At 41.0% G+C, this 13,543-nt stretch overlaps 1 protein-coding gene and 1 pseudogene across 1 annotated transcript in view; one reads left to right on the top strand and one right to left on the bottom strand.

Moving 5' to 3' along the window:
- The window catches only part of LOC104667969, a 38,217-nt pseudogene extending 29,943 nt beyond the window's left edge, over positions 1–8,274 (bottom strand).
- The window catches only part of LOC104671909 (zinc finger protein 91), a gene marked incomplete at its 3' end in the record, with an annotated part of 193,822 nt that extends 181,865 nt beyond the window's left edge, over positions 1–11,957 (top strand). Inside the window, 1 exon segment of the mRNA XM_030942334.1 lies at positions 11,863–11,957. Coding sequence (XP_030798194.1) covers positions 11,863–11,957 — 95 coding nt within the window.
- Positions 11,958–13,543: the final 1,586 nt, after the last annotated feature.

The following is a 13,543-nucleotide window of genomic DNA, read 5'->3' as shown; positions in this document are numbered from 1 at the left end:
ACAAATCCATGACACTTTGGAATCCAAGCAAGAACTTATTATGCTCCCTAGTTGCTGCAAGACAGCAGTGAACACAATAAGCCATTGTTTGGCACTTGGTGTTCTTGGGGGTTGCTAGAGGCTCTATTTCAGATTTTACTTCTAGTTCAATCTGTTAAAAATGTCTTAAACCAAATATATACATATGTATTAGAGATGGACTCTCATTCTTGTCATCCAGGCTGAAATGCAATGGCAGGCACGTTCTTGGCTCACTGCAAACTTTGCCTCTCAGGTTCAAGCAATTCTCCTACCTCAGCCTCCCAAGTAGCTGGGAGTACAGGCACCCGCCACCATGCCCAGCTTTTTTTTTTTTTTTTTTTTTTTTTTTTGGATTTTTAGTATAGACAGGGTTTCACCAAGTTGGCCAGGCTGATCTCGAACTCCTGACCTCAGGTGATCCACCCACCTCGGCCTCCCAAAGTGCTGGGATTACAGGTGTGAGCCACCATGCCCAACCAAACAAAATAAATTTAACAGAGTTTAATCAAGCAAAAAGTTTTTCACTAATTTTGCAGTCTGGTGAGCCAGAGTAGGCTCAGAGAAAACTCCCAAGCAGTCACACTGTTGGAGGCATTTAAACTAGAACAATTTCACTATGAGTAGGGGATGGGTAAAATAATGCTGAGACCTGTTGGACTGCATTCACAAAAAGTCAGGCATTCTTAGTCATAGGATGAGATAGGAGTTCAATAGGTTTGGGATCACAAAATACAGAAAAGAGACCCAATTGATAAAACAGAATGCAATAAAAAAGCCAGACATAATCCATGAAATTCAAGATGATAATGAAAGTGACCTCTGGTCATCCTCACTGCTGATTATATATTGATTACAATGCATTAGCATGTTAGAAGAAACTCCCACTGGTGCCATGACAGTTTACAAATGCCATGGAAATGTCCGGAAGTTAAATTACATAGTCTAAAAGGGGGAAGAACTGTCAATTCTGGAAATTGCTCACTCCAGTCATGGAAAACTCATAAATATTTCACCTCTTGTTTAGCATATAATCAATAAATAACTATAAGTATACTCCATCAAGCAGTCCATACCATTGTTCTGTCTATAGGTAGCCACTCTTCAACTTCTTCACTTTCTCAATAAACTTGCTTTTACTTTATAGACTTGCCCTAAATTCTTTGTTTGTTTGTTTGTTTGTTTGTTTGTTTTTGAGATGGAGTCTCGCTCTGTCGCCCAGGCTGGATTGCAGTGCCATGATCTCAGGTCACTGCAACCTCTACCTCCTGGGTTCAAGTGATTCTCCCGCCTCAGCCTCCTGAGTCACTGGGAGTACAGGCATGCGCCACCTCGCCCAGCTAATTTTTGTATTTTTAGTAGAAACGGGGTTTCTCCATGTTGGCCAGGATAGTCTCGATCTCTTGACCTTGTGATCCACGTGCCTCAGCATCTCAAAGTGCTGGGATCAGAGGCATGAGCCACTGTGCCTGGCTGACTCACCCTAAATTCTTTTATGTGTGAGATTCAAGAACGCTCTCTTGAGGTTTGGATTGTGATCCTGTTGTGGGATGCAGAGGACGAGAGAGACTAGCACAGGTGAGTAAAGGAGGATATTTATTTTAAGGTACCCACTGGCTCAGTGGATTCACATCTAAAAAGCTGAGCCTTCAACAAAGACAGAGCAGGGTTTTTATAAGTGGGCTTACAGAAGCAAAACAAAAGCAGTTAATCATATAGTGCATAACTTGTGGCCTTGCATCGCTGGTGGCCTTGTAGCTGCATCAAAAGAAAAACAAGAACTGGCTAAATACAGACATTTGTAAAACATAATCATGCTTAAGAGGCAAAGGAAAGGAGTAACAGTAAGGGAATTTGTCTTTTTCTTTTTTCCTTCAACCTTGTTCTGGAGTGAGGGGGGCACCTGGAGCCTATTCCTTTGATCTTGGCTTTTCGGATTTGTCTTATAACTGTACTTGAAGTGAACTGCTAAGCACAGGAACACTTGTTTCTTTTTCTTTTTAACCCTCAACTACAATCCCTTTCTGGTCACAACATAATGGAAGAATATTTATGCACAGATAAAAAACCAGAAGTACAGGAAAGAAAAGTGAGTTACAGAAACAGTGATTAATTACAGTTTGGCATTTGCTTTATTTAGACATGAATTAAGCAGTTAGTCTCTTTTGATTGGCCAAAATTTGATAACTGACCCAAAACTAGGTTACAGTTTATTTACATTTTCCGTTGGGTTTCAGTTGACCATGTATGAAGAAACCCTCAGCCTCAATTCAAAACACACAAAAAGGCAGCTTAAGTTAAACTTTATTTAACAAACAGATTTCATATGTCTGCAAATGCTTTTCATCCCTTTTTGATATTTGGAGGCTATTTATGATTTTCATTGCTGACTAAAACTACTGTGCCTGAAACAAACTCTAACCTTGATATGAAGTGACTTATAGACAAATCTGCTAACAGGAAATTTTATTCTGCTGAAATTTAGAAAAAGAGCTGAGTGCATCTGAAGTTGTCCTTTGATTTTTAAAATAACAGAGCTGCTTTTTAAGATTCTAAAGTCAGAAGCAGCCATGAGGCAATTCTCAGCAGCACACATGAAAATCACACACAGTGAATGCATCTTTCACGCTGAACCAATTGTTTTCTCCCCACTCTGCGTGTAAAAATCACCTGGGGGAGGGCCTTTAACACTCTTCCCAATTCAAGTCGACACACCCCAATTAAATCAGAATTCCCGGAATGGAACCAGGGCAACAGTATGGTTTAAATCTTTCAAGGTGACGACAGAGTACAGCCAAGCTCAAAGCCACTGCTTTAAACCAACACTTTTTAGATCACCTACTTGCCAATTATTTCTCAAATAAATAAAAAATTGTTTGCCACTAAATCATGGCCTTTCAGTCTTACCAGTATTATCAAATTACTATTTTTTTCAGAACCAACCTTGCTATTGGTTCTGTTCCCGATTCAACCTGGTTCCATAGATACTGCACACTATGTGGAGGACACTGTGCAAGGTGCTGTGGCACTGATGATTATTACTGTGAGGAAAACATTTCCTTAAATTAGGAAAAAGCTGCATTTCCACAAAACAAAAAACATTATATGGACCAAATTAAGAAAGAAAAATACCTATCACTCACCCAAAGGTTAGAGCTTTAATATTCCCTTTGAATATTAACATCTGTATGATTATGTCCTGAGTGAGTGTGTTCCACCAGAAAACAAAACAAAACAAAAAACTAAAATCCTGCCATTATTCTGAGATACTGAGTTAGCATTTCTGTACAAATATGTACTATTTAATTTTTTTTTGAGACGGAGTCTCACTGTCTCCCAGGCTGGAGTGCAGTGGCCTGATCTCGGCTCACTACAACCTCCATCTCCCGGGTTCAAGCGATTCTCCTGCCTCAGCCTCCTGAGTAGCTGGGACTACAGGCGTCCGCCACCACCCCCGGCTAAGTTTTGTATTTTTAGTAGAGACGGGGTTTCACCATATTGGCCAGGCTGGTCTCGAACTCCTGACCTCGTGATCTGCCCACCTCGGCCTCCCAAAGTGCTGGGATTACAGGCGTGAGCCACTGTGCCAGGCCTAATTTTTTTGTTAATATGTAGCATACAGAACTACATGCACAAAACATTTATTCATGTAAAGCTCAATAAATTGTTACAAAAAACACACTTGTGTAATCAAAAAATAAATCTAGGCCCGGTGCAGTGGGTCACTCCTGTAATCTTTGTATTTTGGAAGGCCGAGGCCTGCAGATTGCTTGAGCTTAGGAGTTTAAGACCAGCCTGGGAACCATGGTGACACCCTGTCTCTTCTAAAATAAAATACCAAAAAACAACCAGGCATGGTGGTGCATGTGGGGTCCTAGCTCCTTGGAAAACTGAGGTGGGAGGATCATTTGAACCTGATTGGTGGAGGCTACAGTGAGCCAAAATCACACCCCTGCACTCTATTCTGTGTGAAAGAGTGAGACTTTTTCTCAAAATAAAATAAAACTAGACTCATCCATGCCTCAGCAAATGCCTTATCCTTTCTTCTCCAACAATAGCCATAATCTTATGAGCTAACATTATAGATTAATTTTGTGTTTTATTACAGAAAATTTTTAACATGTGCAAAACAAACAAAACACATATTGTTGAGGCTTCAGGACAACCACAATAGACTTGTCATGAAGCCACAGCAACAACTGATCTTGTGCGATTCTGGTGTCATCTACACTTCTCTACTTCAGTCAGCCCTGGTCAACCCATTGGCCACTCTACATTATTTACTTCAGTTTTGTTTTATTTGTGAGGTCAAATGTGCATACATTGAAAGGCACAAATCCTAACTGAAAAATTTTGGGCCGGGCGCGGTGGCTCAAGCCTGTAATCCCAGCACTTTGGGAAGCCGAGACGGACGGATCATGAGGTCAGGAGATCGAGACCATCCTGGCTAATACGGTGAAACCCTGTCTCTACTTAAAAATACAAAAAACTAGCCGGGCGACGAGGCGGGCGCCTGTAGTCCCATCTACTCGGGAGGCTGAGGCAGGAGAATGGCGCAAACCCGGGAGGCGGAGCTTGTAGTGAGCTGAGATCCGGCCACTGCACTCCAGCCTGGGTGGCAGAGCAAGACTCCGTCTCAAAAGAAAAAAAAAAAAGAAAAAGAAAAAAAGAAAAATTTTGACAGATAAATACACTCATATAACCTTCATATCTTTTAAGAATGAACTGAACTTTGTTCTATTCTACTGATAGAATATAAAAATAGAATGATGAATTTTTTTTTTTCATTCTCAGATAATTCCTTCAGGTCTTTCAGACAATTTTGTTGTCATGAGAGGCTATTTTCTTGGTGATTTTTTGTTTGTTTGGTTTACCATTGGTTCATTTTGCCTGACATCATACAATATGTACTATTTTATTTTAAGCTTGTCTCATTTAGCAGGTTTATGAGATTCATCCAGCATATTTGCTTCAGTAGCTTGTTTCTTTCTATGACTGAGTAGCATTCTCTTGTATGAATGAGTTACAATTTTTCCATCCATTTTCCTAGAGATGGACATTTGAGTTTTTTCCTGCTTTAAGCTATTATGACCAAAAGGTTTACAAACATTATTGTGTAAATACTTTTTACAATATAAATTTATTCCTTTATTAACATTTAAGTGACACCTCTACTTTTTAAAATCGTTTCTCCAGGTATTACAATATGCATCTTTAACATATCACAATCTATCTAGAGTTAATACTGTACTATTTTAATAAATGTAAAATATGAAGGCCTTGTTAAAAAGTTTGAATTACCTCCTTCTATTTTTTGTGCTATTTATAAATCTTATGTCTATGCATTATATATATCACAATACGGGGTTGTAACATTTATTAAATATTCATAAGTCTTATAAAGAAATTAAGAGAAAATGATGCTTATAAATATTTAGAGGCAAATATTTTGAGGCGATGTAAATACACTGTTTTTCTTTTAAATTTACCCACAATTTGTGCATTCTTCAGTACATCTTGTCTACAGTAATTATTATTGTTGTGTCCTAGTTGTGATTTTCTACTTTGCATTACCCATCTACATTAATTAGTACTTGGAATTCTATAGAAAAGATTTTCTTTGTATCTCTCTTTTTCTATTTGTTTATTTTTTCTAGACCTGTATGGACTTATGAATATTTCTTTTATTCTCAGGGTTATAATCCAATCCTATGATTATTTATTTTGTTTCTCACACTCTTCCAGCTTGGGCTGCTTGAAAGTCTTTCAGGTTGACTTCCTCTGACATGTCTTTTTCTGTTGTTCATAAAGCACTTTTTTAACTTTCTAGCTTCAGAAGATACTCTACCTTAACCTGAATGTTCTATTCCACTGCTAGAATTATCTAATTTTTCAAATAGTCTTGCTTCCTTTTATTAGCAAATAGTACTTAGAAACCATGATATAAGAGCTAAGTGTGCTCATTAATACTGGGATGTGACTGCTTCTGAAACCTCTCAGCAGACAGAGTTTGAAAATTTACATATTAGCATAGATTCTCATAGGAACAACTCTCCTTTCTTTCTCTCTCTCTCTCTCTGTCTCCCTCTCTCTCAATTGACGTATTATGAGACATGCATTTATCTAAATATTCCCAACTCTGGTCCAGCAACACAGGGCTTGCTCTAGAATTCTCCTCCCTTTTTTTTTTTAACTTCAGAGAGCAGCTGGAAGTAATGACCTTATGTATAGTGTGTGTATACACACACCCAAAGACATGTACACAAATACACACACATATACAATAACAGAAAGATTAGTCTTAAAAATTGCTAATCCAGGCCGGGCGCGGTGGCTCAAGTCTGTAATCTCAGCACTTTGGGAGGCCGAGACAGGCAGATCATGAGGTCAGGAGATCGAGACCATCCTGGCTAACACGGTGAAACCCCATCTCTACTAAAAAACACAAAAAAACTAGCCAGGCGAGGTGGTGGGCACTTGTAGTCCCAGCTACTCGGGAGGCTGAGGCATGAGAATGTCATGAACCCGGGAGGCGGAGCTTGCATTGAGCTGAGATCCTGCCACTGCACTCCAGCCAGGGCGGCAGAGCGAGACTCCGTCTCAAAAAAAAAAAAAAAAAAAAAAAAAAAAAAAAAAAAAAAAAAAAAAAAAAAAATTGCTAATCCATATTCTTAAAAACAAACAATACTAACCAGAATACAATGTTTGTGTTCAGTTCTTGAGTCTTGCAGTATTCAATTAAAACACTGTTTTTCAAAGTGATATACATCAAGACCTTTCATTCCAATCTTCTTCAACAGTGTTAGGTTAGATAATACATTTTTAGTAAGGTTAAACTCTATTTTTTACTGCTTGCATTTTATCAGAATTTCCTCAAAATCATGTTTTTTTTTTTAATTTGCTGAAAGGAAAATTTATTCTTCGTGATGTACAGTTCCACGAAGTTTGACAACAGTCTAGAGTCATGTAGTCATCTCCACAGTACCACACAGAACTCTTTCATTACCCCAAAAATCATCTAATGCTTCCCATTCACAGTTAACTTCTACCCTCACCTATTCTTTGGCACCAGTGATTATTCTTTAGTTGTTGTTGTCTTCCCTCTCCTCCTCCTCCCCTCCTCCTTCTCCTCCTTCCTTCTTCCTTCATCCTTCTTTCTTCATCTCCTCCTCCTCCTCCTGTAGGGAGGTCTTGCTATGCTTCCAGGCTGGTGTCAAAATCCTGGGCTCAAACAGTCCTCTCACCTCAGCACCCCAAAGAGCTGAGATTAGAATTGAGCCATCAAGCCTCACCTGATTATTATCAATGCCTGTAATTTCTTTTTCTACAATGCCATAAAATTGAATTTTATAATATGTAGCCTCTTGGATCTTCCTTTCTTCACTTAAAGAAATGCATTTGACGTCTTCATACCATGATGTGAATCAATAGTTTCTTTTTGTTGACAACTGGGATTCTATTGTATGGATAAACCACAGTTTGTTTATTCATTCACCTGCAGAAAAGTATCTGGTTTACATTTAGCTTTTTGCAATTACAAATAAAGTAGAAAATAAACATCCTAGGTCATTACTAAATAATAAACACTCCTAGGTCATTACTAAAGCAAATAGAAAACTAATGTTATGAAGGTTTTCATTTTAACATTAGTTTTCTATTTGCCTTAGTAATGACCTAGGAATAGAATATTTTGGTAACCTAATAAATATATGTTTAACTTTATAATAAACCACTGAACTGTTTTTCAAAGTTATTGCAGGAGTTTATATTTCTAGTTCTAGTTGCTCCAAGTCCTCGCCAGGACTAAGTCTTTGCAATTTTTCTCTGCATGGTTGTCATTCTCATGATCGTGTGCTATTTCATTGTGGTTTATGCTTTATTTTTTTCCATTAATATTGGGAAGCCCAAAATATATAATCAATGTAGGAAGAAATGTATAGAATACCCTGGCGTAAGCCTTGGATTCTGGAAACTGACTTCTAGAAGTCTGTTATGCAATTAGCGCTTTGCAGACATTAAACAAATACTTTATAGCTTATTTTCTGTGGTTCTCTCTCTCTCTCTCTTTTTTTTTTTTTTCAACATAGTTTCTCTCTGTCATCCAGGCTGGAGTGCAGTAGCATAATCGCAGCTCACTGCGTCTTCGACTATCCGTGCTCAAGCTATTCTGTTACCTCGGTCTTCTGAGTAACTGGGAGCTTTCCGCGGACGGAGTGGCAGGTGCCGCGCAGGGGGTGGCCATGGTGGAGGGGGCATCCCTGTTCAGCGTCCTGCCTCTCCGGTTACCACCTCTTTCCCCGACTCTGCCGGGGGCTCGTCCCGGGCTGAAACGGGGTTTGGGGAGGGTGGTGGGGTTTGCTGAGTCGCGGGCGTCGGAGAGTTGTGGCCCTGCGGTCCCTGTTCCAGGGGTGGCCGCGCGGACTTGGGGGTGGCCGTCGGGTCCGCAGCAGGAGGTGGGCAGCGCAGGCCTGACGCCTTTCCTCCTCTTTCCGCCACCCGGGAGACCAGGCGACCGCGGGAGAGAGGTGAAAAGGAAGGTCAGAGGACTCAGACTCAGGCCGCAAGCGCCACACTTGGCCTCTTCCCGTGACGGCCGCGTTCACCAGATGTCGGCCTCGAGCCTTGGCCTTGGCCACCAGCATGAAAGGTTTAAGGTCGACCAGGTGGCTGTAGCCGGCGGCAGCACTGTGTATGTCCAGCAGAGGGCGAGATTCTGGCTCACTGCAGCCTCCGCCTTGCAGGCTCGCCCCGGTGATCCTCCTATCTCAGCTTCTCAAGTACCTGGGACTACAGAGATCTTTCTCTGTTTTTGTTTCTTAATTTGTTTTTTTTTGTTTGTTTTGTTTTTTGCCAGTTTCCAGTTCGTTTCCACAGTACTTTGAGTTGCTGTTTTAGTTTTTGTTGTTATTTTCTCTCTCTCTTTTTAAATTTTCTTATGCTCCTTGCGAAGTTGCTGTTGTTTTATATTGACTTTTTTTTTTTTTTTTTTTTTTTGAAGTGAGGTCTTCGCACTCTGTCACCCAGACTGGAGTGCAGGTTCGTGATCACTGCTCACTGCAGCTTCGACCTCCCTAACTGGGACTTACAGGGATCACCCTCCAGCCTGGGCAATGGAGACCCTGGCTGAGAAAGAGAGACAGAGACCGGTTAAACACACACACACACACACACACACACACACACACACACATATTTTTTAAAAATTAAGTACAGTTGTTATCTTGATTACCTTTTATCTTTCTTCACTCCCATTTATTTTGTGTTATTGTTTGTAATAATTTTTGTTGTTGTTTGTTATTTCCTTCTTTCTTTTTTTTTTTTTTTAAGACAGGGCCTCACTCTGTCACGTAGGCTGCAATACAGTGGTACAATCTTGGCTCACTGTGGCCTTAAACTTTTGGGCTCAAACCATCTTCCCAGCTTAGCCTCCCCTCAAGTAGCAGGAACTACAGGCATGTGCCACCACACCTGGCTAATTTGTGCTTTATTTATTTATTGTAGAAATGGGGTTCCACCATGTTGCCCAGGCTGGTCTATGATAGTCTCAAACTCCTGAACTCAAGTGATCCATCCTTCTTGGCCTCCACAAGTGCTGGGATTACAGGCATGAACCACCACGCCTCACTCTACATCTATCTATATCTATCTATCTTTTTAGTAGACATGTGATCTCCCTATGTTGTTCAGCTTCTAGTCAAATATATTTTTTAACTCTAATTATTATTATTATTATTATTTAATAGAGATGTTGTCTCACCAAGTTGCCCAGGAGAGTCTCGAACTCCTGGGCTCATACTATCCTCCCACCTTGGCCTCCCAAAGTGCTGGGATATAGCCATGAGCCACCACACTCTGCTCTATCTATCTATCTATCTATCTATCTATCTATCTATCTATCTATCTCTATTCTTTTAGCGGGTACTTGGTCTCACTATGTTGTCCAGGCACTGGTTATATATATTTCTTTTTAAATTTCAATTATTATTTTAATAGAGATGGGGTCTCGCCACATATCCCAGGATGATCTCAAACTCATGGGCTTAAGTGATCCTCCCCCCTTAGTCTCCCAAACTCCTGGGATTACAGTCATGAGCCACCTGGTTATATTTTTGATGTGTTGATTCTTTGCAGTTGGTGTTCCAATCCAGATGTGTAATGATAGTAAAGGGATTGAAAACAAAAATTTTGACACAGATCAATGTCACGAACTTGCCTTTCCTTTCTAGTAGCACAAGCCTCATCAAGTGAAGTGCTCCTAATCTCTGGTGGGTTTAAATATTGTAGAAACCATTGCTCTATTTAACTCTATGCACTGAAGATTTTTTCTAGTTCTGGAATACAAGTAAATCTTGATGTATGTCCTTGATCAACCACAATAAAATCAATAAGGCTTTTTCCTTATTCTACCTCCCTTTCTTGAAAGGGAGGGACTTGATTTGCATTGCTGCCTATGCACAGCGATTTGTCTAATTTTTGTTTTAATTGGGAGAAGACTGAGCCTGACTAGGCTGCAGGGCTGTAAGGCCCTGCCCCCAAATTAAAAAAACATTTAGGGGGTATATGTGCTTGTTTGTTAAATGAGCATACTGCATTCTGCTGGGGAGTGGGTTCCAGTGCAGCCAATACCCACATAGCAAACATTGTATCTGATAGGTGATTTTTCATCCCTTGTCCCCCTCCCATCTTCCTCCCTTTTGGAGTCCCTGAGTGTGTGTGCGCTGTTTAGCTCCCACTTATAAGTGAGAACATGAAGTATTTGCTTTTCTATTTTGAAGTTAGTTCACTGAGTATAATGGCCTCCAGCTCCTTGTTGCTGTAAAAGACACAAAATCATTCCTTATGGCTGCACCATTGGATAATTTTTGCTTTGTTATTGGTCTTCCTTCCTTCCTTCCTTCCTTCCTTCCTTCCTTCCTTCCTTCCTTCCTCCCTCCCTCCCTCCCTCCCTCCTTCCCTCTCTCTCTTCTCTCTCTCTTTCTTCTTTCCTTCATTTCTGTTTTCTTTTGTTTGTTTGTTTTTTTATCTCAGATTATACAGACCAAAATTTAGTTTTTTGAGACAGGATCTTACTCTGTCACCCTGGCTGCAGTGCAGTGGGCATGATACTAGCTCACTAAAACTCTCAAACCTCCTGCCGTCAGCCTCCCCAGCCTCCTAAGTTGGGGCCCAGCGTGATGTGTGGGTCACCACCTTGCCAAGTCTTTTTTTTTTTTTTTTTAAGGAGGTGGATTCACCCTCCCCATGTTGCTCAGTCTAGTTCTCAAACTCCGGGCCTATTTTAACTTTTTTTTTTTTTTTTGGCAGGGAAGAATGGGGCAACTGCTGCATAGCTGTTCTACATAGGGAAAATCTATTTTTATGGGAAAGGGGGAAGGAGATACTTCTTGAAACTTTCCTCTTCAAATCCAGCTTCTGGTTGTTTAAATGAGCATCTGTCGTAAAATAGAGAATATTGAAAAATAAGAACAAAGATAAAAAGCACAAAATAAAGTTTCTCTTGTCATCACCAAGGGTGTCCCTTTGACCGGAAAGGGAAGTTTTAGTACCAAATCATTCCTCTCTCTGAAACCACCATTGCAAAATTATAACCGAGACAGTGAAAAATATCTGACCTAACCAACTCTATTTTGTTTCTAACCTTCAGGTTGCCCTTGCTCATTCCTGGGAATAGGCTGAACTAACTTTGGAAAGAACTTCATTTATAGATTATAGTTGAAAACAAAGATGATAACAACCCTTTACCAAAACAAACCTCCTTCTTGCCTGGGGACTAAACTGCCTTCATAGGACTAACAAATTAGTCACAAGATTAAAAATTATGGTTTAGGGGCCGGGTGCAGTGGCTCAAGCCTGTAATCCCAGCACTTTGGGAGGCCGAGATGGGCGGATCACGAGGTCAGGAGATCGAGACCATCCTGGCTAACATGGTGAAACCCCATCTCTACCAAAAAAATACAAAAAACTGCCTGGGCGAGGCGGCGGGCGCCTGTAGTCCCAGCTACTCGGGAGGCTGAGGCAGGAGAATGGCGTAAACCCAGGACGCGGAGCTTGCAGTGAGCTGAGATCCGGCCACTGCACTCCAGCCTGGGTGACAGAGAGACTCCGTCTCAAAAAAAAAAAAAAAAAAAATATGGTTTAGGAGTCATGCAGCTGGAGGCTACAAGATTCTGACCCTCTAAACCGTTCCTAAGATCAGTGCTTGAGATATTTTGCAGACTCTGCACTTGATGGATCAGCTGGCACCACCCAGATTGATAAACTGGCTCATATGGTTTTGTGGCCTCCACCCAGGAACTGACTCAGCACAAGAAGACAGCTTGGACTCTCTATGATTTCACTTCTGACCTGACCAATCAGCATTCTCGACTCACTGGCCTTCCCCCACTGCCCCAAATTATCCTTAAAATCTGTGATCCTCAAATGCTCAGGGTGACAGATTTGAGTAATAGTAAAATTCCAGTCTCTCACACAGCCCACTCTTCATGAATTACTTTATCTGTTGCAATTCCCCTATCTTGATAAATTCACTCTGTCTAGGCAGCGGGCAAGGTTGGGTTATTATGACACTAGAGATGCACAGAATTCCATTGAGAGGCAAAAAATTTATCGGGCTATCTAGTGACCTTGGCCTAGGGAAACTGCCCTACGCTTATTATAAATACGTAATGTGGGGGCAAAGGGAGAGGTTTCCCTTTGGCCCTCTGAAGGTTCACTGAGAAATCAACTCATCAAAGGCAGATGAATAGGAGAAAAGGCAGACACGTTTCTGGGACATGTGCACAGAGCTTTCAGAATGAAGACCCCAAGACAATGAGGAAATTGTGCTTGGGATTTATTTATTTATTTATTTATTTATTTATTTATTTATTTGAGATAGAGTCTTGTTCTGTCACCCAGGCTGGCATTGCAGTGGTGCGATCTTGGCTCACTGCAACCTCTGTCTCCTGGGTTCAGGTGATTCTCCTGCCTCAGCCTCCCAAGTAGCTGGGATTACAGGCTCGTGCCACCACACCCGGCTAATTTTTGTATTTTTTAGTAGAGACGGGGTTTCACCATGTTGCCCAAGCTGGTCTCAAACTCCTGACCTCGGGTGATCCACCCACCTTTTATGTCATCAGCAGCATTAAAAAATATGTGTAGTTATTTCTTGAGTACCCCCCTTCCTTCTTTCTCTCTCTCTCTGTCTCTCTTAAAAATAAGCTCAGGCAGATCTAATCCATTTCCAAAGCCTGAATTCTTTTTTTTTTTTTTTTTTTTTTGAGACAGAGTCTCACTCTGTTGCCCAGGCAGGAGTGAAGTCTCATGATCTCGGCTCACTGCAAACTCCACCTCCCAGGTTCAAGCGATTCTCCTGTTTCAGCCTCCCAAGTAGCTGGGATTACAGGTAGGTGCTGCCATACCCAGCTAATTTTTGTAGTTTTAGTAGAGGCAGGGTTTCACCATGTTGGCCAGGCTGGTCTTGAACTCCTAACCTCAGGTGATCTGCCTGCCTCAGTCTCCCACAGTGCTGGGATTACAGGTTTGA

Source organism: Rhinopithecus roxellana, chromosome 12 (genome assembly GCF_007565055.1).
Source record: "Rhinopithecus roxellana isolate Shanxi Qingling chromosome 12, ASM756505v1, whole genome shotgun sequence".
NCBI classification, from domain to species: Eukaryota; Metazoa; Chordata; class Mammalia; order Primates; family Cercopithecidae; genus Rhinopithecus; species Rhinopithecus roxellana.
Note: the sequence above shows the minus strand (reverse complement) of the source record. Positions and strands in the feature narration are given on the sequence as shown.